This window comes from Acinonyx jubatus, chromosome D1, assembly GCF_027475565.1.
Source record: "Acinonyx jubatus isolate Ajub_Pintada_27869175 chromosome D1, VMU_Ajub_asm_v1.0, whole genome shotgun sequence".
In the NCBI taxonomy this organism is placed as follows: Eukaryota; Metazoa; Chordata; class Mammalia; order Carnivora; family Felidae; genus Acinonyx; species Acinonyx jubatus.
Window position 1 is genome coordinate 84,765,017 of NC_069390.1, and position 23,706 is coordinate 84,788,722.

The 23,706-nt window shown below is 41.4% G+C and overlaps 1 protein-coding gene across 9 annotated transcripts in view; it reads right to left on the reverse strand.

Moving 5' to 3' along the window:
• The window catches only part of NTM (neurotrimin), a 935,659-nt gene that overhangs the window by 92,752 nt on the left and 819,201 nt on the right, over positions 1-23,706 (reverse strand). For all 9 annotated transcript variants that reach the window (XM_053203850.1, XM_053203853.1, XM_027036934.2 and 6 more), the window contains one exon: positions 14,320-14,445. In XM_053203850.1, coding sequence (XP_053059825.1) covers positions 14,320-14,445 — 126 coding nt within the window. The remainder of the gene's footprint in view (positions 1-14,319; positions 14,446-23,706) is intronic.

The following is a 23,706-nucleotide window of genomic DNA, read 5'->3' on the forward strand; positions in this document are numbered from 1 at the left end:
TGCTTTAGCAACATGGAGACTCTGGCTTCAAATTCCCAGATCAAACAAAAGCCATATAGAGAAATTTTAGGGTCACTCAGCTGTAGATCAAGATTTATAGGCAGCACCACAAGCACAGACCAGTCTTAGCTAATTCTTTCTTTTATTCCACCTGAAGAAGAGGGGCAACTTAGAACCCTAACACAAGTATAGCAGACACTTGAACAACTTGGGGGTGAAGGATGCTGATCCTTGTGCAGTTGAAAGTCCACATATAATCTTTGGCCCCCCACCCTCTCCAAAACAAACAAACAAACAAACAAACAAACAACCCAAAAAACTTAGCTACTAATAGCCTATTGGCTGGAAGCTTTTCTAATAACATAAAGTCAATTAATACATATTTTGTATGTTATACCTATTATATGCTGTATTCTTTTGATAAAGTAAGTTAGAGAAAATAAATCATTATTAAGAAAACAGAAAGGAAGAGAAATACATTTACAGTGTTGAACTGTATTTATTTAAATACAGTTTATTAAAACAAAACAAAACAAACAAACAAAAACCTCATATAGGTGGACCGAGGCAATTCCAACCTGTGTTATTCAAGGACCCACTCTGAATACACAGCAACAATAGCCAAGGAATGGCCAAGGGAAGCCAGACTGCAGATGGGATTTTGGGAAAAAGTCCTTCTTTACCTTCACATTCCCCTCCAACATCTAATCCTATATTGTGCTATATTTTATAGCAAAGCTTCTCAAAGCATTTTATTGGTCTCTCCATTTATTGAACCCCTTCTCTCCTTTCCTAATCAATCCTGTCCATATCTTCTTGCACCAGAACCATTCTCACCAGCCAGACTCTCATGCAAGTGCATTTTACCAGTTCTCGCTCCCTATCTCCTTTGTCTTCTGAGCCACACTTGTGCACACCCCTCCTTTATGAAGCATCCTCTTCTGTTGCCTTTCAGATTTGCTTCACAGCTCTCTACTTTCCCACCATCATCCATGCTGACTCATCCTTTCATCTTGGCACCTATGTATTGGAGTGCCCCAAAGCCCAGTCCACAGAACTCTCCTCTAACTAGCCTCACCTCATAGGTGGTGACAGACAGCCTCGTGGCACTGAACACCATCAGAATGCTGCTGATCCCTACATTTATTTTTATACCCCTGTATGCTTACATAGCCAACTATCTAATCAGCATTTACATTTGCATATCTTAAGTACAAGCTCCTATTTCCACCTGCAGACTTGTTCCTCTTGGAGTTCTATGTGACAGAAAATTATATCCCTAGTCACCAGTGGCACAGGCCACAAATCTCAGTCACCTTTGATTCCTAACTCTGCCTCACAACTCCCATCTTTAATCAGTCAGGGAATCTTAGCAGCTTTAATTCAGAATACATTGCACATTAAACGTAGTCTTATCACCTTCAACCCTACCACGATAATCCACATCATCATCATTTCTTGAGGGACCAAAGCAGAATCCGAACTAGCATCCCAGTTGCTACTTTAACCCACCTCTTAACCCCTGCCTTTCTCTTCAAGCGGTTAAAATGGCCCTTGAACAACATGTTTTAAATCACTTCACTCTCTTGCTTAAAACTTGCCAATGCCTTTTATTCAAACAGATTCCAGTTTTTAACATGGTTTTCCAGGCACCACATGACCTGACCCTGGGGTCTCTTTAGCACACACTATGCCACTTACATTTGTCCACATTCTTGTGGTTCCTCACACACCCGAAGCATGTTCTGGATGCACGGTCTTGGTATCTGCAGATACTTCTGTCTGGAAGACCCTCTCTTGATATGTCAGTGGCTCGCTTCCCTTGGGCATCTAGGTTTTGGTCAGGGCTGATCCTTGTACTCTGACTAAAGTAGTACCATTCATCATCCTTTACCACATCCCTGGGGTAAACGTGTCATTTTCCCCAACAGTATTATCTTCCCGTGACACTAGGTTGCATATTTATTTAACAAATATTCCCTATACTCCAGTGTTGCAGCTCCACAGGGTAGAGTCTTTGAATGCTGTGTCCACCACACAATCTGAAGCACTTAGATATGTACTGTCATGTTTTAAGTACTCAATATTTATTTTATCTGTTGAATAAAAGATAATTCTTTCTGCCTATTTATCATAACCATTTACTCTATCATTTCTGTTCAATCCAATAAATTCCTGATTCTTTAAAAAAATAAATATAACTAGAGTTGTTATGATCAATTTTGGAGAAAACTCTGACCCTATCAGCAGGTTCTGGAAATCTTACCCCCACCTCCAATTATCTCTTAATCCCAGAATCTATTCTCCTCCCCTGCTATCATGCTATCTCATGATCTCCAAACTTGGCCTTTTAATGGCCTCTGAAAAGTCAGTCTCCTTGCTCTGGATCACAAAAAAGCCCTGACCTTGCCAAAAGCTACAACTGTCACTACCCCACCTTAAGGTTCAGGAAGAGAAGGAATTTCTATCCTTCTCCACAGGCATAGGCTGCAGCTGAAATCTGCAAAGTGTGGTTTCACTGTCTTCCACTGGGGACAATTTAAATCTAACATGCCTCACATCTGTCACTGCCAGGGTGACTCTGCGCCCCTTCCCCCCATTGTCAGTGTCCTGCAGCTCTTTCATTCCTCACCCCTCCCACCTTACATTTTCTGGGAAGCCACATATTACCTAAGCAAAGCACACTTCTGGGCCCTCAGCCTCTAGGCTGACCACTCCCTGAACTGCCTTAAGTAATTAAAACCCAGCTACTTCCTGAGGGCAACACTTCCTTCGTGTATTTCTCAAGAAATCACTGGGTTGTTTGGGGTGATAGTCCTTCTCACTCAAGATCACTTGGAGACCATTCCTCTTTTACAGTTTTATTGAAAGTCCATTCAAAGCTTTTGCCCTTTGGCTATGTTGCATCTACCTGTTCTCGCTTCCAATGACTGATGCCCTGAATTCCTCATGATTCTTTGAGGGCTTTCACATGTGGCTCACAGCCCTACTTGTCACTAACCTCAGCCATTATCTGGGGTGACTTTAACGTTCCCTTTGATGATTTGTCAGACACGTGCACCGTCAGCTACATGGATCTCTCTTCTCCATGGACCTTCCCTTTAACCACATTCTATCACTGTCATTTGTCTATGTTATTTTCCAATACCTTCAATAACTAATGAAAAAAACACAATTCACAATTTCTCTCTGTCTCTTTTTTGAGAGCACTCATGCATGTGCACACCAATGGGGAAGGGGCAGAAGGGGCAGAGAGAGAATCTTAGGCAGGCTCCACACCCAGCATAGAGCTGAACTCTAGGCTCGACATAGGGTTCAATCCCAGGACCCTGGGATCATGACCTGAGCCAAAATCAAGAATCAGAAACTTAACTGACTGAACCACCCAGGCACCCCAAGGGACCATAATTTCTAATTCGAACCTTGTCTCTTTCCAGAATGCTTGCTCAAGTATTCTTACTATAACCCCACGCTGACGTTACTCACTAATTCATTGAAGAAATACTTATTGAATGTCTGTAATTTGACAGATACATGCTAAGCATTGGTGCACATAGCAGTAAGCAAGAAAGAGCATGTTCCTTCCCCTCGTGAAACTTATAGTCTATTGAGAGGAAGTTAGGTATTACATAACTCTTCTGGTATCTCCACAGCCTCCTTGATGACCCTGAATGTGGCAGCTGTGTACTGATGCAGGGCCTTTGTATTTACTGCAAGCCCAGCCAGCAACGCTCTTGCTGGAGTCATCCTAGTGTCCTCCCCCAACTTTCTTGGGCCGCCTTCCTAATGACTCCATCCCTGTCTACTCTAGTTAACATTATAACACCCATGTAAGCTTAAATCATGCAAACCAATCTTAATAATTAATGGCAAAAATGTGATTTTCCTGGAGGATGTAAACATTTTTTGCCACAACATTATGAATCTTAATGTTGATTATAAGTGAATTACGGACATAAAAATAGCAAAAGTAGTATTTACTTAGTACACTAAATTTGAAATGTTAGTAACATTGAGAATTAAAGGAGATTTTGTTAAAAAAAATATTGCAACCCCCAAACATATGCTGATCATCTCTTTGCATTTTATTATGATCATTTTTCCACAGTAATTACCATATAATACATTACAAAGTTTTTGTATCCATCAGGTTATTTTCTGTCTCTTCCACTAAAATATGAACTATATGAGGCCAGGATTTTGTCTGCTTTGTTCATTCATGCGTATCCACTGCCTAGGACAGTGGCCTAGCAGAGAGAGGTGCTTACCAAGAAATTGTGGAGTAATTCATGAACAATCAAAGCCGTTTTTCCAAGGAATTTTCCTGGGAGAGGTGGAGAATCCATGTCACCTTCTCTGATGAAATTCTTTTCTGGGATGGTATGTGACAGCATAAATAAATCAATGATGGGATAAAGCCATTTGTCTTTCTTTATCATGCAGATGACTGGCCAAATATCTTCAACCACAGTGACCTCAGTGAACCATTTAATAGAGTGCAAAGCAGTGATGCAAGAAATCAGAGAAGGAATACAAGGCCTCCTGAGTGCAGGACAGTTAAAAAACAGGAGGAGTTCTGAATCCCTTATGGAGGAAAGATAAAGTCCAAAGTCATTCCTTTTAAATCTCCATTAGTAGAGAGAAGAGGGATTTGTTTTTCAGGGTAAGGGGAAGGTGTGAGAAGAATCTATCACTTCTGGGGAGCAGCGGGTAAGATGATCCTCCTATGGCAGGAAGAATTATTTCTTCATCATCCCAAATTCAAAGGTGATGACCAGCCTGAGTGTGCGGTAGTACTTGGGGAACCTGGGGAGTCCAGCCACGGAGAAATCTGGAGTTTCCTTGATCTGAAAGGAACTAAATTGGTATTCTGTTCATTACTTCACAACTGTCCTGGCTCCAGTAGTAAAAAGCATTTTACACCACTGAGAAGATAAAATATGCCAAATACTACAAGGACACATAAGGGAAACTGAATGGAGTCAGATAATGAAAAACATACACAGGAATCCAGCAATTTCTTTTCATATCTAAAGCTGTTAAAGTGTAAAACAACCTAATAATAACAATCAAAGCCAAAGACATACCATTGTGTGAGCGAATGTTAGTATTTAACATGAAGAAAAAATAAATCAAGTCAGAGAACAGCCACATCACTGCCATGAGTCCCGGTCCAGGTGGAGGGGGAAAGCTGAGAGAGCATAAAACTCAGAAAGGCTGACTCAGTGGGAGGAAGAAAACTCACTGGAGAACTGAGGTGAGGTCAACTCTCCATGCTGGGGCTCTGTCCCTTGCTCAGAGGTATTCATGCAAAGATCCACTGCATGGAGCCACAGATCATTGGAGAGGATGGAATGTCAAGGCCAAGCACAGTGCCCCAAATGGAGTACAGTGTCTGAACAAGAGTGGGGGTGAGTTTACAAGAAGGCTGTAGAAAAGTGGATGACCCAAGGAGCAGAGCCCTGGGCTGGCAGGAGGTCTGAAACCAGAAAGTATACATGTCCCAGAAGATCCAGAAGAAGCAATAGGTCAGAAACCTGGCAGGAAATCAATACACTTCAAGAATATGGACCTTGGAGTCAAAAAGACTTGGATTTGAGTTTTACTTTGGCCATTGCATATTTGTGGAGCTGTGTGACCTTGACCCATTAGCCTTACCTCTCTAAGCCTCCCTCTCTCACTGATAAAGCAGCCTAATCATGGGACATGCTTCACACTGCTTGTGACAAGGACATTTGGAATGAAAAGCTTTCTCCAAGCTGGCATGGAAAACTTTATCTAAGCATGGTGGATGCTAGACATGGAACTCCAAAACCTTAAGTGACCTCCAGGGGTGTGATAGCCAGAAGGTCACTGTGTTTGTAGTGGATGGGGAGGCCTGCTGAGACCTTCTTGGATGCCAAGTAGAGCTGCCTGCTACAGATACTCATCAGAAATGTGGTCTTCTGGCCTGGAGGGGCTCCCATTTTAAGAAGCCCTTTGCATCTAACTAGCTAGGGCTGGTTAGCATCTGTGGGGAAGATGATACAATATTCTTGCTTTTATGTTTCCTTTTTTGTTCTATCAAAACAATTCTGCATAGTAACGGTCACCAAGTACCAGCATAAATAGCCTGACTTAGGAGAGTGTGGGGAAGGATGCTGTTAGCAATGACTGAATTCAGCCAATGTCTGATTCTAGAACATTTTTCTAGGGCTTTAAAATAATTGAGTAAAACCACAAACAGTGTCTGTGGTATGCACTTCTGCCCTTGGTTTCTAGGCTGAGGCTTGATTTCATATGTTCTCAATCCAGGCACATTGAACTCATTAATTTCCCCACTAGTCTTTTTATGATTCTCCTCTTCTTTGAAGTAGGAAGTTGCACAGCTATAATATTGCTTCAAACCAGATCATAAATTTTAAACTTACAAAAATGCTTATTGACATTGGCAAATTTTACCCTAACTGTATCTATCCAGCTGTAATTTTATGGCTAAAGAGAATTACGGAGTTAAAGAGTCATCTGTAAATGTCTTCCTCAGCTTTCTTCCTTCCCACCTTGGTCTGCTTGTCTGTGTTTAAAGCATTTGCTTAACGAGTTTCTGGATCACTTTGCCCCAGACTTGAAGTTGTGCCACTGGTTTATCTTTATCATAATAAATGGCTTTCTCTGTATAGGTTGGGCCTAATACCGTATGCTCTGCTGCTACACTGGACAGGAGATCTGCCACTTTCAATTATGATGCAATTATTTTTTTTTCCACCATCAATGACCACTGTAATATCTTTTGCAATAGCAATTACTTAGTTCTCCTGGGATAGCTACTTGGGGGTACTCTGGGAATTTTAATCAAGCACCTACGTTAATTAGAAAATGGTGGGGGGTGGGTGAGAGAGGTGCTGATTAAGCACCTTTGAATGTCTATCCATTCTGGCAATTGACTGAGCTTCAGCTTTTGTAAGGATTCAACCCTTTCAGAGAAAAGAATTTTAATTTCCTCCCCTTTTGCTCTTGTCTCCTGAATGGCAGGGAAGGCAAGATGCTGGCTGGGGCTATGGAAGCTCACATTGTTGGCCACCTACTATGTGTCATTTTGGGGCCGGGTCCGTGGCACTGATGACCACATTTAATCCTCACGGCATCCATGTTAGGAAGGCTTTATTATCTCTGTTTTGCATCTAAAGAGTGTTAGGGCTGGTTCTGGGGGCAGACCAGTGGGGAGAACATTTTCTTACAAATTCTTTGGACTGGTTTGGGAAACATGATAGACAATAAAGAATGATGTGAACAGATGAGGTTCCTGTATCTTACCCTTTACTCACTAAAGTGACTTTTGTTTTAAATTATGCATCAGGAAGACTAAATTTAAAAAGAGGGGGGTGAAAAATACTGTATCTATCTATAGATTGGATACCTCTTTGTTCAACAATCACTTACAGCACCTGCAAACATCTGGTGCTGTGCTAGGCACTGAGGATAAAATAAAACAGCATAATAACTGTCCTTTGGACATAAGGAGGGCCTTTTGAGCATACAAGTCACTGTAAGAATTGCCATCATTAAGAATGTGTGCAAAATGCTAGGGGATCTCATAAAAAGGGGTGACTCACTTTGCCTGAAGAAAGCCACCAGAGGTTACTGGTAGCATTTGACCATGGTCTTAAAGAAAGAATAGAACTCTATCCAAAAGGTGCAAGGACATGATCAAGGGAGACCAGCTGGTGAGTGCAAAGGTAAGGACACCAAAGGTAAATGTCCAGTTGTTAGTGTAACTGCAGCGTGTGGGGCAACTGGGGTCCAGAAACAAATAATGAAAATTCTTGGTGCCACACCAAGAAGCAAGAACAAAATTAATATATAAACACATCTTCAGAAAGATTTATCACTACCCCAATGGGACCCAGCTGGTAAGTAGTGGAAGCAATTTCAAATGTAGTTGGACCTGCTCTCAAGGCCCATTTCTTTCAGACAGATGGCCACCTTGTGTCAGGTCACCTCCACCCATGAAGAAATGGAGCCATTAGAGGTAACCAAAACTCAGAGAGAGGCCAGACTCTTCATAAAGCATGAAGCAGAAGAATGGAGCTGGAGAATTCACACCTGCCCTCAGGAAGTAGAAAAACAAAGCAGACATATTGGCCATTTCCCAAACCCACCTCTGGGATGAAATAACAAAGGAAAACAAAACAAAACAAAACAAAACAAAACAAAACAAAACTACTTCTCTTAATTGTGTCTCTTAGATTATCATACTCCAGTGGAAGACAGGCAGGCAGTTGGCAGCTCAGCAGGTTCCCTGGGCAGGGAGTCTGCCCTGAAAAGTAGCCAAAAAAGCAAAAAAGAAAAAAAGCAACCCACTGATACCAATGCTTTCTTTTTTCCTCAGGTCCCTCTTTCTTTGGAACTTACACTACTTCCTGGTTTCATAGTATGGGCGACCACGACTGGAGTTAATTTAGTCACTGAGCTCCCCCTTGGCTTACTGCAGAAGAGATTTGTGGCCTATATCAATTAATTACAGGGCAACTCAACCAAAATGAGACTCCAAGGGTTGTCCAGAGTTGGCATAGAGATCTTTTATAAACATGTTGTGTGTGTGTGTGTGTGTGTGTGTGTGTGTGTGTGTGTGTGTATTTTTGGTCCTTTCCTGCTGGGAGATAACCACCTATGGGTAAGGAGAGGTCTTTAGTTCCATTTTGTCCTCCTTCCCTTCCAATCCTGGCTCTTCTTTGCTGGAGAAGTTTTTTCTCATCTGCCATCCTAATGATCTCTGTGCCACATGGGGCCCCTGATGCTGGTGCTGACAGGCTGCTCATTAGTGCCAGGGTGCTGCAGTCAGCCGATGGCATGCCACGGCTTTGCTCCTGACACTTTTTCACAGAGCTGTCACTGGAGTCATGGCGCCTGCCAGCTCTGGTTGAACTCAAGCTGTGATACCTCCAGTGCCAATTAGTGCTTCAGTGTCCTCCTTGGCTGGGGAGGAAGACCTGTCAGTACTGACAAATGGGAAGGTAGGTGGGTGTGGTGGGGGTGGGGGAGGGAAGGACTCAGGACATTGACAAGGAGAAGAAAAGCTTCCATCCAAGGGACACTTTGTCCTCAACAACTTGGTGAGGTTTTTGGTGCCTTTCAAAGCTATGAGAAACAAGGTCTAGAAAAACCAGGTGCCCCTGGACCTCTTCAAGTAGAGAAGGAGACCTGAGGTGGGAAGGGAAGAGATTTGGCAGAGGAAGGTTTCTTAGTCCCACAGGTATTTGTCCACTGCTCACACTGCACACTGAAAGGTAAGTGTTCCATAACAGACGCTAGGTTTGGAGCCCAAAAGATGTATGGCCCTGCTCTTAATTTTGCTCCCAGAGTCTTTATATGGCCCTAAGAAAAACCAATCTATTTCCCACTCCAACTATCATAGTGTCAGGGGAAGGGAGAATTTTTAAACTATTATTTCTCTTTTTCACACTGATTTCTTTCTTTGAATTTTTGTTTTTTTAACCTATGAGGAGAAACACATTTCCATATACAGTTGAAGTAACTTTCCCTGGAAACATCCAGGATTATTTTATGAAACTGTTGGAGCCGTTGAGGGTTTAGGCACAATTATGGTTGGGAAGAGTAAGACACCAAAAGGACCAAGAGACTCAGAGAGGCCAGATGAAGAACATATGAGAGTAACACACGCATCAGGAGAGTGACAGCAGTGAGGCAGTGATGAGGGTAGAAGAGAGCTCACTAGAGGATCCAGTTTCAAAGTCACTTGTGAGTCTTCTCAACTTTTTCAAAAGAGTACATGAGAAGGAGTCTCTCCTTCAAGGAGAAGTTAAGACCAGCCACAGCAGGTCTCCCAGTAGGAGAACTTTGGAAAAGCTTGACAATCCTGTGAAGACCAGAGAAAATGTCCTGGAAATTCCCCAACAGACCTTCAGCAGGAAACACTCAGGTCTCAACAGCAGCATCAAAGTGGAGTTCCTCAAGGATCAGGATGAAGTCTTTGACATGGGAGAACAAGCATGTCTTTCTGGGGCACTGATGAAAGTAAGTGCTTGTTCACAGAATTAACAAATATTTCTTGAATGCTTTCTAGGTGATGGACATTGTGCTAGAAGGTCAAGAAATAAAGTGAGATGTGGGCCCTCAAAGAGACATAGGTCTCAAAGAATTCATGAATCAGAAATCAGGACATCTCTGTAAACAGCTCACTGGACCTTTCTGAGCCCCCAACCGACATCTGAGTACAAAGTATTCTTTCAGTAGCCTTGGTAAGGTTTTTATTTTCAGTATTTTGTTTGATGGGAGAGAAGTGGAGGTAGGCACACTGAAAAGGGATGCTCCATTAGGATGCTCAATGATCCTTGATTCCGTAGGTATAGTAGAATCTGCATGTCAGTGATCTGACTAAAATCTTCACCTGAGTTCCATGTTGGGCTCCTGGGGATGTGGCAATATAGGAATCTCACCTTTCTCTCTAAAGCTCCTACAATCCAACAGCAACTGGAGACATAAAATTTTTAGGACACATGGAAGAATCAGAGTAACAGAGAACCTTAAAGGTATTCTTTTTTACATAGAAAGACTAATGCTTAAGGCTTTGCTAAAATAAATTATTGCATGCCTAGATGGGGACAAAAGACAAGGCACAGAGCCATTAATGGGGACTGTGCCCATATGAGACAGGGGCCACTGATGGTGTTTGGGCCCTTGGAGTAGGATGCTAGCATTTACACAGAATTTGGTAAGAGGCCAATAAAACATTTGTGCCCATCCAAATAGAATTTCCTTGAGACAGAGAGAGGAGGGCTCTTCCTTCTGAAAAGACCAAGGCCCATACAGGTGTTAGCAAAACATGTACACTCCGAAACAGGTGTGCAGAAGGAGGGCAGGTATCTTTACAAAGCTTGTGCACTTTCTTCTTGAACTCTTGGGAGTGGTAAGTTCATGAGGAGAACTAGAAGACATATTGCCAGTAACAAGAGACAATTACTTCCCATGATCAATGGCAGCACAGAGGTGTGTCTTGGGAGGCCTCACCTTCCTCTTCATCTTGGATATGGAAAAGTGGCATTTTATCCATCTGATGTAAAGTGCTAGGCAGATAATTTCATGGACAAGGCCCCTCCATTCTGCTTCTGATCAGATGATCACTCCTGTGTCTGTGTACCAAAATGCATGAGCCATTACTAAAATGGTGGTTAACATTCCTGTTCTCCTTCTCCATGTAAAAAGGGTCAAGCCTGGGATACACATTCTAAAGAGGTTTGTAGAAGTTTATTGCAAGCAGCACCATATGAGTTATGATGGAAGAAACTAGGAGTTTTCAGAAATGTACAAAACAAACACATCAGTCTCGAGGGAGAAAATGCAGTGAAGCCATCAGGGTTGCCAATGTGCTTAGCCTCCATCAGCTATCCATTCAGGGATTTTACGGGTATGTGTGTGAGAACTGTCCAAATTGAAACATGGTCTACCCACACAAAGTAGAACAAAAGATGACAAGAGCTCTTTGCCTTTGGAGGCTTTGCTAAGATGTGGCATATCTTTTTTTTTTTTCACCAAGGAACCCTAGGACTGTCCCAACTTATTTAAAATAAGTACCCTTTTGGAAATATTTAGGGGGGAATGATGAAGGTCTTACTGCTAAGGGTCTCCAGCTTCGGTTCAGATCTGGCAGCAGTCCACTGACACCTCCGATCTCCAAATAATCAGTCACTGGGAAAACGGCACCCTGGTGAGTTCTGAGGTGATTAGTTACTGCTTGGCATGTCTCATCAGTTTGAATCTGCGATAGCTAATCTGGACCAGGGATCTGGAAAAGGCTGTTCATCTAAATTACTCTCATCCACAGGTAGATTCAGATTATCCTTCTCCTCACTCCTTGATCCATCTTCTGTTTCCATAGCAGCCAAAACAGTAAAATGGAAGCATCTGGCACAGGCTCAGGTAAAGTCCCCTGAGGCAATGAGTCTGCTTAATGGCCACAAAAGGGGTAAAAAGACTCTAAGGTATGCCAGTGTGAACTTCAGCAAGATAAAAGAAAGAGGGGGCTCCAATGCCAGAAGAGAGACAGAAGTAATTGTCAGGAAAAGAGAGAGAGGGAAAAAAAATGGAGGGAGAATTGAAATTAATGCACAGATGTTTAGGAGACTGAGAAAGAAAGAGAAAGTAAACAATAAAAAGAGAAAGCATGAAAGGGCAAGACAGAAGGAGAAGATGTACAGAGGAGAAATATCAGGAGGAGTACTTACAAAAGGACAAAGAGGTGAAAAGCTGGGAGAGGAAATCAGAGAAGATACCAGACAGGAGACAGAGGGAGACCTGCAAGAAGGAGGGGTCCAGTGCCTCTCTACATAAGGTAAAGTGAGTCTACCCAGGATGATGAATGTTCCACAGATTTTAAAAGCACAGAGCATCCTGGCGTCCAATAGCACTGGGGACAAGCATTAAGCAGTAATGAATGGCGTGCACTGTGAACTTGGAAAGTCTGTCCATTTCGATAGACCCTGCCTCAGAGGTGCCCTAGAGCCACGTTCTCTCACTAATGATCTCATGCACAGTAGAAGTCTCCTCCCAGCTTTTGGGCCAGTCCATTTGTAAGGCCATTCCAAATCGAGAGAACTGCAGACATGTGAGTACTCTCTCAGATCCATTTGCTCACAGTGGTAGAGTCAAAAATGGTTGCATGGGGTTGCTCCCAGCAATTCAGGCCTAACACACTGAAAATTTCATGACTTCTCTGAGAATCTCCAGCAGGGCAAGTCTGTCTCTTTCTGTGAGAGGAATTCGATATGAGGGCCCACTCATAGTCCTACACTGATTTCATTTAAATGTCCAAATGTTCTGCCATCTTCAGGAAGAGAGGATGTCTGCTCCCAGGGACAGATGTGTTGCTGGTGGGCAGCTCTCTGGTGCAGCCCCTTATGCAACTATCTAGTGTAAAGAGAGACGCCTATTCCAAGGTCACAACTCTTCAGGGGATAGCCCAAATTCCAAGGCTGTTCTGCTGGTATAAAAGGTCACCTCCATCTCAACAAAGCATTGCTAAAGGGTAACACTGGCCTCAGAATTCTCCACACGGTCAGCTGAGATATTCCACTGGTCTTCAGGCAACTCAGCTTCTCCCTCAGCCCAGCCCTGCTTCCTTCCCTACCCCTTCATAGAAGTTGATCCCAAGAGAGCCTCAAATAAACTTCTTGCATGCCAATCACATTGTCAGGGTCTACTTTCGGGGGTCCCAACCTGCAACACCAAGGAGATATCCACTATGATGATTCCTTTAGAATCCTTGAACCTGTAGTACTCAGCCATACACATAACTTCATGCATACATGCATGCATAGACACACACACATACACACTTACTTAAACATAGCTCACGTTAGCCAGCAATAAGCACTGAAATGAAGCATCTTTATTCACATATCTGCTCAAATGTCACCTTTTCAAAAGCCTTCTCCAAGCGAACCTCTGGTTCTTCTGTCAATGTATACTGCTCTATTTTCTTATTCTTATCACCACTTGTTACATTGTAGATTCATTTTTTTTTGTCACTTGTCTCCTGAGAATGGAAGCTCATGAGAACAAAAACTGATATGTTTTGCTTTATTGCTATATCCCCAGTGCTCAGCAGAGTGTCTGGGCTATTATAAGCACTCAGTACATATTTAAAAACAAATGAAATAATTTAATGCATCTTGCATAAAAGCTACCTTAATGATAAATGGCATCTCCCCTTAAATTCTAAAGGTTTAATGTTTAATCCATGAAAGCACAAAACAGCACTTAGTCTGGTCTACAAAACATCTAGACATTTAGACAAGGTAAATTTTGCAATTTAGTCACACCTTGAGCTATATTTGTTATCTAAGATTAATCTGAGTAACAACAACAACAAAACCACAAAACAGCTCATGGACTAGGGACCAGATATTTGTCAATGCTGAGGAGTCAGACTTGGACATTTTCCTTTTAGGACTATGCCCATTCAAAGTTTTTTTAAATCCTTATGTGTTGTGTTTTTAGTATCTTAGAACAACCATCTGTACAATGCCACCAATGATGATTGTTCCGTCATCAAACAAGACCAATAAAGTTCACCCAGAACAGGTTACCACTATTGCACCCAGAAAGAATTGGAATTAATCTCCCCAGCATTCAAGAAACGCTCAGATTTGATTTCTGAAATCTTACAGGACATATTCCTGTCTTGTAGAGATCACCAAAATTCCCTTCAGAGCCATGAGTATACTATTATCAGGATACCAAAAATGTAGGGCCATTTGGATAAAGCCACCAGTGCCATGACCTCCTAGCCATGGCCAACAATTCTTCCATTTCTTCTCTTACCTTTTGGGGAGATGTGTCTCCAGGTAACCGTAGGCTCTGGTCTACCCGTTGCTATGCAGGTGAGGCTGATATTATTCCCTTCATTAATGGAGATATCTGAAGAAATCTCTACAATTTTGGGAGATACTGTAGAGACAAAAAAGATAAGAGGGAAATAAAAATCTTGCTGAAACATTTCTTTGTTGTCTTATAATGATAGTTGGCAGCACAGCCCAGGGGCTGAAATATTGGGACTATAGGAGTAAATGATTAAAAATTAGAGGAATTACCTTAAACATGAAAGAATTATCTTACCTTGAATTTAGTTTTTATTTCTTCCCATTTAAACACAGAGTCAGGGAGTCTGAATGGGAATGGATCCCACTGCAATACTGCAATAACTGTTCTCCTAGCCTCCACCCGCTTCCTTCTCCACTCTCACCCCCACCCACCTCCGACACACATTCACCAGTCATTCTCCACACCGCATTCAGAGTACTCTTTATATAATGCAGTTCTGATTGTACCACATCTCTGCCTAAACACCTCCAGTTGCTCTGTATTGCCTACCTGAAAATACACAATCTTCTTTATGCCAGCATACTAGGCAGTTCAGAATCAAGCATCAATCTATGCTACCTATGATCTCACCTTTCCTTACCCTCCTTGTTATCCCCGACACTCTGTCCTTCTTGGCCATCACGCGTTTGGGATCTATATTGTCTCTTATGTCTTCCTGGAAATTTTCTGGCCATTATTTTTTAAAGTTTATTTATTTTGAGGGAGAGAGAGAGAGAGCAGGGCAGGGGCAGAGAGAAAGGGAGAGAGAAAATCCCAAGCAGGCTCCTCACTGTCAGCACAGAGTCCAATGCGGGGCTCAAACTTACTGTGATAGCATGACCCGAACTGAAACTGACTGAGCCGCCCAGGTCCCGCTCTAGTCATCCTTTAAAGTCCAAATCAAATGCCAGTTGATGCAGCTTTCCCTACCCCTACTCGTGTCTGTCCTCCTTCAGATACTTAAGTTAAAGCTCTTCTTATCTGTGTTCCCAGAGCACATTACTCATACCTAATGGGGAATCAGAGGGAACAGCAATTAGGCATAACACATTTGGTCTCTTTGTCTCTCTCTATCCTAAATTAATCCCCCAAGGAGGCAAAGGGTTTATTCTAATTGGTAAAATTGCGAGTAGGATCCCACACTTCTTTCAGTCTTTTGTTTTGGAACCAGGCTTCCCTTAGGAAGCTGTTTTCTAGTGGCGTCTTCCTCAGACATGTGACACAGGGGCAGCATCCCATGGGGTCTTGTACACCCTACAGCACAGCCTCCACTTGCCTATATGTATCTGTCTCATTCTTGTGTTCTAAATTAGAAACCCATTGTTGCTATACATCTAAGCCTAATTCTCTAGTACCATCTTTCCCACTGGTGAATGTGGCATTTAGCTCAAGTATGACATTTGTTTCTCTTATTTTCTAATTGATTTATAAAGTAAGGGTGACATTCATGAGCTTCCAGACTCCAGTTCTTGACACCTATCTATGTTATGGTTATTTGCTTAGCATCTCTCATCCAATAACCAAGAACTTTTTCACAGCCTGAGCCATGAATGAATCATATTTATAACCAGGGAAAAAGCACAACAAATATTTATAGGATGGAATTATAATGATATTCAAGGGAACCACCTTTCCAACCTGCTACACGTTTGTAACAATATCAGGACTGGATTACAAACACATATCAGTTCAGTCTCACAGGCACTAGTTTTAACACATTAGTTCATCATAAATTAAGTGACCCTTCCATTCAGCTCCCTTAGGGCTCTTCAAATTAGGTTCTTCCCTTGAACAAGCCACCCTCTGAGCCATCAGAGTGTGCAGTTCCAGCACACATCATCTACCCAATACACAATGCCATCTGGCTTGCTGGAGATCCCAGGAAACTTAAATGTCAAATTATTTCCTGTCCCAAGGCCAGATGATGAACCCCCTCATTTGAAAATCAGATTGATTGCAAATTTCCATGCTGGACTTTCTTCTCCTGCTTGAACCATTAGTCACTCACTTCTAATTGTGTTAGACTTTCTTCTCCATGAAAACGGGATCATCCAGGTATCTTCTAGCCTCCTTCCTTCCTTCCTTCCTTCCTTCCTTCCTTCCTTCCTTCTTGCATAGTGTCTTCCACTCCCTTCCCACACTCCACCTTACTGGGAACACTCATTAATAAGCATGTTTTGCACATTTATTTCCTAATCCCCACACCTTTGCTGCTGATTTTGGTCACTTAGACTCTCTTCTCCAACTATGTATACCTATTGGAATTATCCAAGGCCCAGGTGAGGGCTTTCTATAACGTTGTTCAGATATCTCCACAAAGATGTCACCTCTCTTTCCTGGCAATCCCATAGCCTCTTCCAAGTCATTTAAAATAAACTTGCTTATGTTACACTTGTCTCATCTTTCTGGTATGCTATATATTCTGAGTATAAGATCTAAAGACTTAGTCTACTTTTTTATTTTCTGCTGTCTTGAGTGGGGTGTCATACAAAAAGTAAAGATCAATTAATCACTTTTAGATATAAATCCATATTGAGCTTTAGACAGAGAGACAGCGTGTGTGTGTGTGTGTGTGTGTGTGTGTGTGTGTGTATGCATTTGCACATACACCTGCACTCTCACAACTATTTGATAGGACAGATACAACTATTTGGTAGAAGAATCAATGTGGTGAGGGCTGGGGAGTCCCCATTGGCTCTATGATCCAGGACTTCTAAGACGTGACATTGCAATTTATGGCTGTACCATTTTAAAAGTTAGATTGAATCTTCTTGGACAGAAAGACAGTTGATGGGTTAATGACTGGACACTTGATTTGCTGACTGTCTGAAGGATCCAAGTTTCTAAGTGCTCTCAGTCTTAAAATCATTTAAACTTGATGTATTTTATTCACTGCTTTAACTGTAACAGTCACTGCTTGCACCACCACTCCCCCAACCCATACATTCGCCTGGCCCTTGCTCCCACCCAGCGTTGGCACCCACAAAGCTTTGCTTGCTTCCTGGAGGACAGGCAGCTTGCATAATGACTGTGTTGGCCTTGCAGACACTGCTTCAACTGTGCAGGTAAGTAATTTATTGATCTGTAAAGCACTCCGAGATGCTTTGCAAGGGATTATGTCACGCCAACGCCATGCAATAAAATAAAAAATGATGGACTTTGTGAACACAGGGTGATTTAGGGTTTGTAGTTGGAAGCGTGCTTAAAGTACATTTTAAGTGGAAATCAGACTGGGTAATGAATTACTCTTGCTTTGGAAGGGTTTACTGGGAGTTCATTTTCCTGGCTTCTTACATGATAGCTAATCTGCTAATCATACACTAGAGAACAATGGACAGCCCCCAAGTAGAATAGAAGGTGTTTTGGGCCAGAGCTGTCAGCACAGTAAGTATATTAAATGAGACAATCACACCTTATGCTTGGAAGAATCATCTAGAATTGTCTCCCTCCACTAACAGTTGGAAAGTATCCAACTTACGAAGTAGAAGTTGGAGAAATGCTTGCTGTCCTTTCAATTCTGCCCAGGAGAACAGTTCAGAGGTGGCACATGGCCCCAGATGAGTTTGAAAGGCAGACCTTTCATGGCATAGAGCTGTGGTCGTTTGACAAGAGGTGCAATCCCAATTATCAGAACTAAATTGGCATAGTACTTAAGGTACTAGGGGATTGAAAGTATCATTTTCCAGGAGGAAACTGCTAGCACACTATCAGTATTTAAAATTAAATTGAATTGATAAGGATGCCCTGTGGTCTTAGCTAATTCATGTTCATAAAAAAGTTCTGGCCAACTAAGATAGGATTATTTATATATTTATATTGTTTCCATGGATACATTCTGCATCTTACCTCTTCTCATTATGCAGGCTGTTAGAAACATACTAGGATTACTTTGTCTGTCCTTCCTTCCTTCATCAATATTCATTGATCACTTCCATACACTGGCATTATGCTTAGCACTAAGAGTTTAACACTAAACAAGACACAGCCCTTGTCCTCAAGGAGTTACAGTCTAGAGATATAAAAATTGGTCCAGAAGTATATACCTTTAATGTATTGTGACACAGAAGAATAGAAATGGTATTAAGGGAATACAAAGGATAGACACTTAAGCCAATCTGGAGATGGATGTCATGTCAGACCTTGTGGATGTGTGACATTTAACTAAGCCCAAGATAAGTAAAAGTGAATCTGAAGAGGAGAAGAGGGAAGGCATTGTAGGAAAAGGAGACATAAGAAGAATACTATTATTAAGAGTTTTTGTGGTAAGGCATAATTATTAATGGAAGAAGAGCTGCTGACAGAGGCTGGGCCAAAAGTCTTTCAGCAAACATTTGGTGAACAACTCCTATATACACAACTGTGTTGTTGGTATATGAAAGACATGCAGAAATATATAAATTCTGTTGGCTCTCCACTAGCTTACAATCTGTTTGAGGAGACAGTCACTATGAACATCCTAGAGAGTTGAAAAATAAAGCAACATTTGTCACAAAATTGTCTGGGGTTGAATATCAAGTGAATGGTACAAATATTCAGTTCTGTAAATTGGGAAAAGGGAGGACACTGCAAGTAGGAGTGTTAGAGTGACTTTGCCTTGGCTAGCGAGTCTATTTTGGATACCAACAAATGAAAAACAGTCACAAAGGCTGAGAAAGTAAAGCCACTTCAAGTGGAACAGGAACACCTGGGGATCAATGGGAAGCAGAAATTCATGAAATGTATGAAGACACAGTTTATTTACTACAAAAGACAAAAGAGAGTAGTGGTTGAGATCCTGACTTGAATATGTTCAAACTGGGTGACCTTAGCCAAATGAATTCACCTCTCTGTGTCTCACTTCCTCATCTATGGAGCAAAGCTAACAATACCATGTACCTCTTGGGTTTTTTTGAGGATTTAAGGAGTAAGTTTACAAAGTGGACTTAAAGGAGGTCCTAGCAATTTGAATTGCTCAATAAGTGAGTTTTAATATTATATGCACTTGGCAAACACATTATGTAGTGTCAATACAGAATGGGTGGTTGATAGACTTTAACTGATTAAAGGAAGAAGAGGATATAAGATCAATGAAGAAAGCTAAAGCCAAATTATGGAACAGCTTGACTAGATCCTAGATTTTCACTCTATTCTATAGGCAACAGCATGTATTTGAAAATTTTTAAAGAAAAAAAATCCTTAATATTTTCAATGTACTTTAGGCAAAACAATCTGCAAAAATGTGTCAGACAGAATGAAAGACAGAAATTGAAGTCAAATAAATCAGTCTATATTAGAGTGATATTCAAGGCATGGATTAAACTGTTGGCTCTATAAGGATGAAAAGAAAAGGATGGTTTTGAGATCAACGCCCAGGAAAACGCACGGGTACTTGATTGCCAGGAGGGAGGAATTAGAAATAATGAGTCAAGTGTGAATGCCATTTTGTTCAACAGCAGTTAGATGGCTAAGTAGCACATTCCTGGAAGCTATATGGAGATCTTTTGGGGAGGACATTATTTTGATGAGTTAGATTCTGTTTTAGACATTCTGATAGACATGCAGGCAGATTTAACCTTTCGGCAATTACAGTGATGCCATTAAAGGTCTGGGGCAAGGTCCCAGAATAGGATTTGAAAGTCAACAGCAGAGGAGTAATAATTGAAGCTTCAAAAGTAAATGAGATGTGCTAAGAGTTCATGCTTCCTTAAAAAGGCCATCAGCTAGTTTCCACATACATGTATGTAACATCTCTGCTGACTTTAAGTTCTGAACCTAGAAAAAAACACCAATATGGGAACAGGAAGACCAAGAAGTGAAGAGGTTATGTTTGGGAGGGGAGGCAGAAGCCCAGTGAGCCACACTCTGAATACAGTTCCACATTTAATACATTATGTTAAGGTTTAATCTGGCTCTTATTGAATTCTAATTCAGAAGTGTAAATAATTAAATAAGATAATTATTGAAACGGTATTCTAGGGAACTTCCTCATTCTTGGTTTAGCTTCCACTGCCCAGGTGTTAAGTTTTAATAACTATGCCATTAATAAATACCAATTTGCTGTTTTTAGCTCACAGTAGATATCCTATTAAATCCAAATTAAGATGCTTTATTAAGCATTGCACAGTCCTGTGGGGCTGGGAATGCACATAAGTTGCTTGGACCAGGTTGCTCCCCATGGCACACGCAGATCTATGCATCCCAGATGGCTCCCTTTACTGCCAGTGGCACTTCTCCTGCCTCTTCTCTGTAGTGAAGATCTGAGATGCCTATGGCAGCTAATGGTAGTTTTCACAGCAAGGGCTGCTTCACTACTAAGGCCTTGAGACCTCTGTCCTTACATAACTAAAAGGGCCAATCTGGAACACCCTTAACTTTCCTGGTTTCCAGATCCCACACAGAGACTCTCAGGTGTATGTTAATAGCCTGGTGCATGAATGTACCATCTAGATCAAAAAGCTGAAGATGCAATCAAGCAGATGTTGGTTTGTGGACTAATCCATCTTTTCTTACTGGTCACTGTAGACCAGGGCAAAGTTTCCTGCAAAATATAACTGTTAATTGAACTTCTTTTTTTCATTCGGACTAAACAAAGAGATGAGTTGGTCATGGAGCATGAAAACTCCTTCTTTGAGGTCAAAAGCCCTTCATGAACCAGAGCCTGCCTCTCTCTCTCCATCCCAAATCATTCTTTTTTTCTCACTCCACTGGCTACCCTTCCTCCTGAAACACTCACAGGCCATTCATTCCTTGACTCAGATGCATTCTGCTTATCTTTTTCCCTGCTCTTCACCTGGATGGTTTTGTCTTATTCTTTAAATCTTAGCTCCTCTACGAAGCCTTCCTTGATCACCCTTTCTAAAGTGGAACGTGCCATACTAGATGGTTACATAATTACCTGCCTCTTCCCAATACAGTAAAACCTTGGTTTGTGAGCATAATTCATTCTGGAAATATGCTTTTAATCCAAAGCACTTGTGTATCAAAGTGAATTTCAAGAACAATTGGCTCAGCTGTGACCATGTGACACTCGGCATCACGTACTACTCGTATTGCAGACACTGTTCGTTTATCAAGTTAAATTTATTAGAAATGCTTGCTCATCTTTCAGAATACTCACAGAACAAATTACTTGCAATCCAAGGTTTTACTGTAAAATGTAAGCTCTGTTGCCTGTTTTGTTCATTGAGATGCTCAGCACATACCATAATGTCTGGCACAGCTTTCAATAAATATTTTTTTGAATGAATGAGTTAGGGTGTTTTTTAATTTTTTTTAATGTTTATTCATCTTTGAGAGACAGAGCATGAGTGGGGAAGGGGTAGAGAGAGGGAGTCACAGAATCCGAAGCAGGTTCCACTCCGAGGTGTCAGCACAGAGCCCGACGTGGGGCTCAAACTCACAAACTGCGAGATCATGACCTGAGCCAAAGTCGGATGCTCAACCAACTGAGCCACCCAGGAGCCCTGCGTTAGGGTGTTTTTATTCGACTATTTGGAAATGCAAATAAATTGAATGAAATGAACTTCCTCAAGATCTTGAAATGACCCCTGAAGACTCTCAGTATCTATAATAATACTTATAGTAACTATTTATTAAATACCTGTTGTATAATAGATATTTTACGTATATTACTTTATTTTATTCCTGCATTAACCCCACAAGTAGATATTACTTCTAAAGTGCCCCAATGTCCTCATTTATCTGGAACTGTAGAGTCTCCTGGAACATAGGACTTACACTGCCAAAATCAGAAAAGTTCCAGGCAAATGGGGGTGTGTTGTCTCCCTAATTATTTCCTTTCCTACATTTTACAGATAAGAATAATTATATTCAGAGGGATCAAGGAACTTGTTCAAGGGCATACAACTGAAGATTCCAGAGTTGAAGAGTGTTTTTGAAAATGAGGGATTATATGAGTTAGAAAATAGAAACTGCATGTGGAATCATGGATGCATACTTTAAAAACCATAAACAGATACTGAGTACACACATAGACACATGCATGCATTGACACATTTTGAATCTCTGTTGTTCATTACATATTTTATAGGGAGCTTGGCTCCATTATTTCATTTAATCTTGACAGAATCCTCTGAGGAATACTGCTATTCCTACTTACATATGAAGAAATTAAGTCTTAGTGAGATTTTTGTAATTTGCTCAAAGTTATCCAGGTAAAGCATTGACAGTGGGACCTGAATGTAGATTCTATATGATCCAAATATATTAAGTCTTTTGGAATTCACATTACCAAAAACTGTGACCTTTGCTAAACTTATCCGCCCCTTTCACCCATCATCCCCTTTCACCTCTCCATGTGAATATCTTCATGCTTATGGTACATTCGGGAAAGGGAGCCCTCTCTGCTCATTTGTATATGGTGCTATTCTCTGTCAGAAGAGTGGAGGGGAGGTTTCAGGAGTATATTTCTTGAGACTTCCCACTCTTGCATAAATATCATGTTGTCCTCCCTCCTCCATCACCAGAACCTCCTCATCAGCACCCTCATGTTTAGCTTCTACTAATATGAGCTGAGGCAAGTAGCTGTAGCCTTCCTGGACAGCCTTCCTGGGAGGCAGCACTGTAGTTCCCCCAACCTGACTGTTTCATCCAACCAGGTGTTCCTGGCTGTCTCTACACCATGGCAGAGAAATAATCAATTAAACCCACTGCTGTGTCCACTGAGAACTTATTTGGCTTATTTTGACTGAAGAGACTAGTCAGTCAGTCTTTCCATCTTCTGTCCTTTTCCCCTCCCTTCCTGCTTTCTTTCTTTTTCTTTCTTTCTTTCTTTCTTTCTTTCTTTCTTTCTTTCTTTCTTTCTTCTTTCTCTTTCCTTCCTTATTCCTTCTTTCCAATAAAAAAATTATAATTGAATGCATATTCCAATATTATGGGTTCTGTGGGATTTCTTATCCCTCAATAAAAAGAACCCGAAGCTTTGCATCAGAAGATCAGGTATTAAGACCCGACCCAACAATCACTAGCTGCATAAACTCATGTAAATCATTTAACTCACTGATTTCCTTAATTATATGAATACTATCTTGCTTCTTTAGAATAGATTGCCTATGGATCAGACAAGACTGTGAGAAATCATATTTTAAACATAAAATACTATTCAAAAGTGATTTATTAGTGTTACTAAAAATGTGTACCCCTAGAGGCCAATATGAAGACAAATACAGACATTAAGGGCTGTGGGGGATGGGCTTTGGTTTTGTGGAGGAGATGGGACCCCCACCCCTTGCCAAAGTGGATGCTAAGCACCAGGTAGATACCTGTGCTAGTGGTTCTGAGGCATCTTTAAGTCAGGATGCTGGCTGCAGCCCAGGATGGGGATGTGCAACAGGACCCTATTCCCTTGCC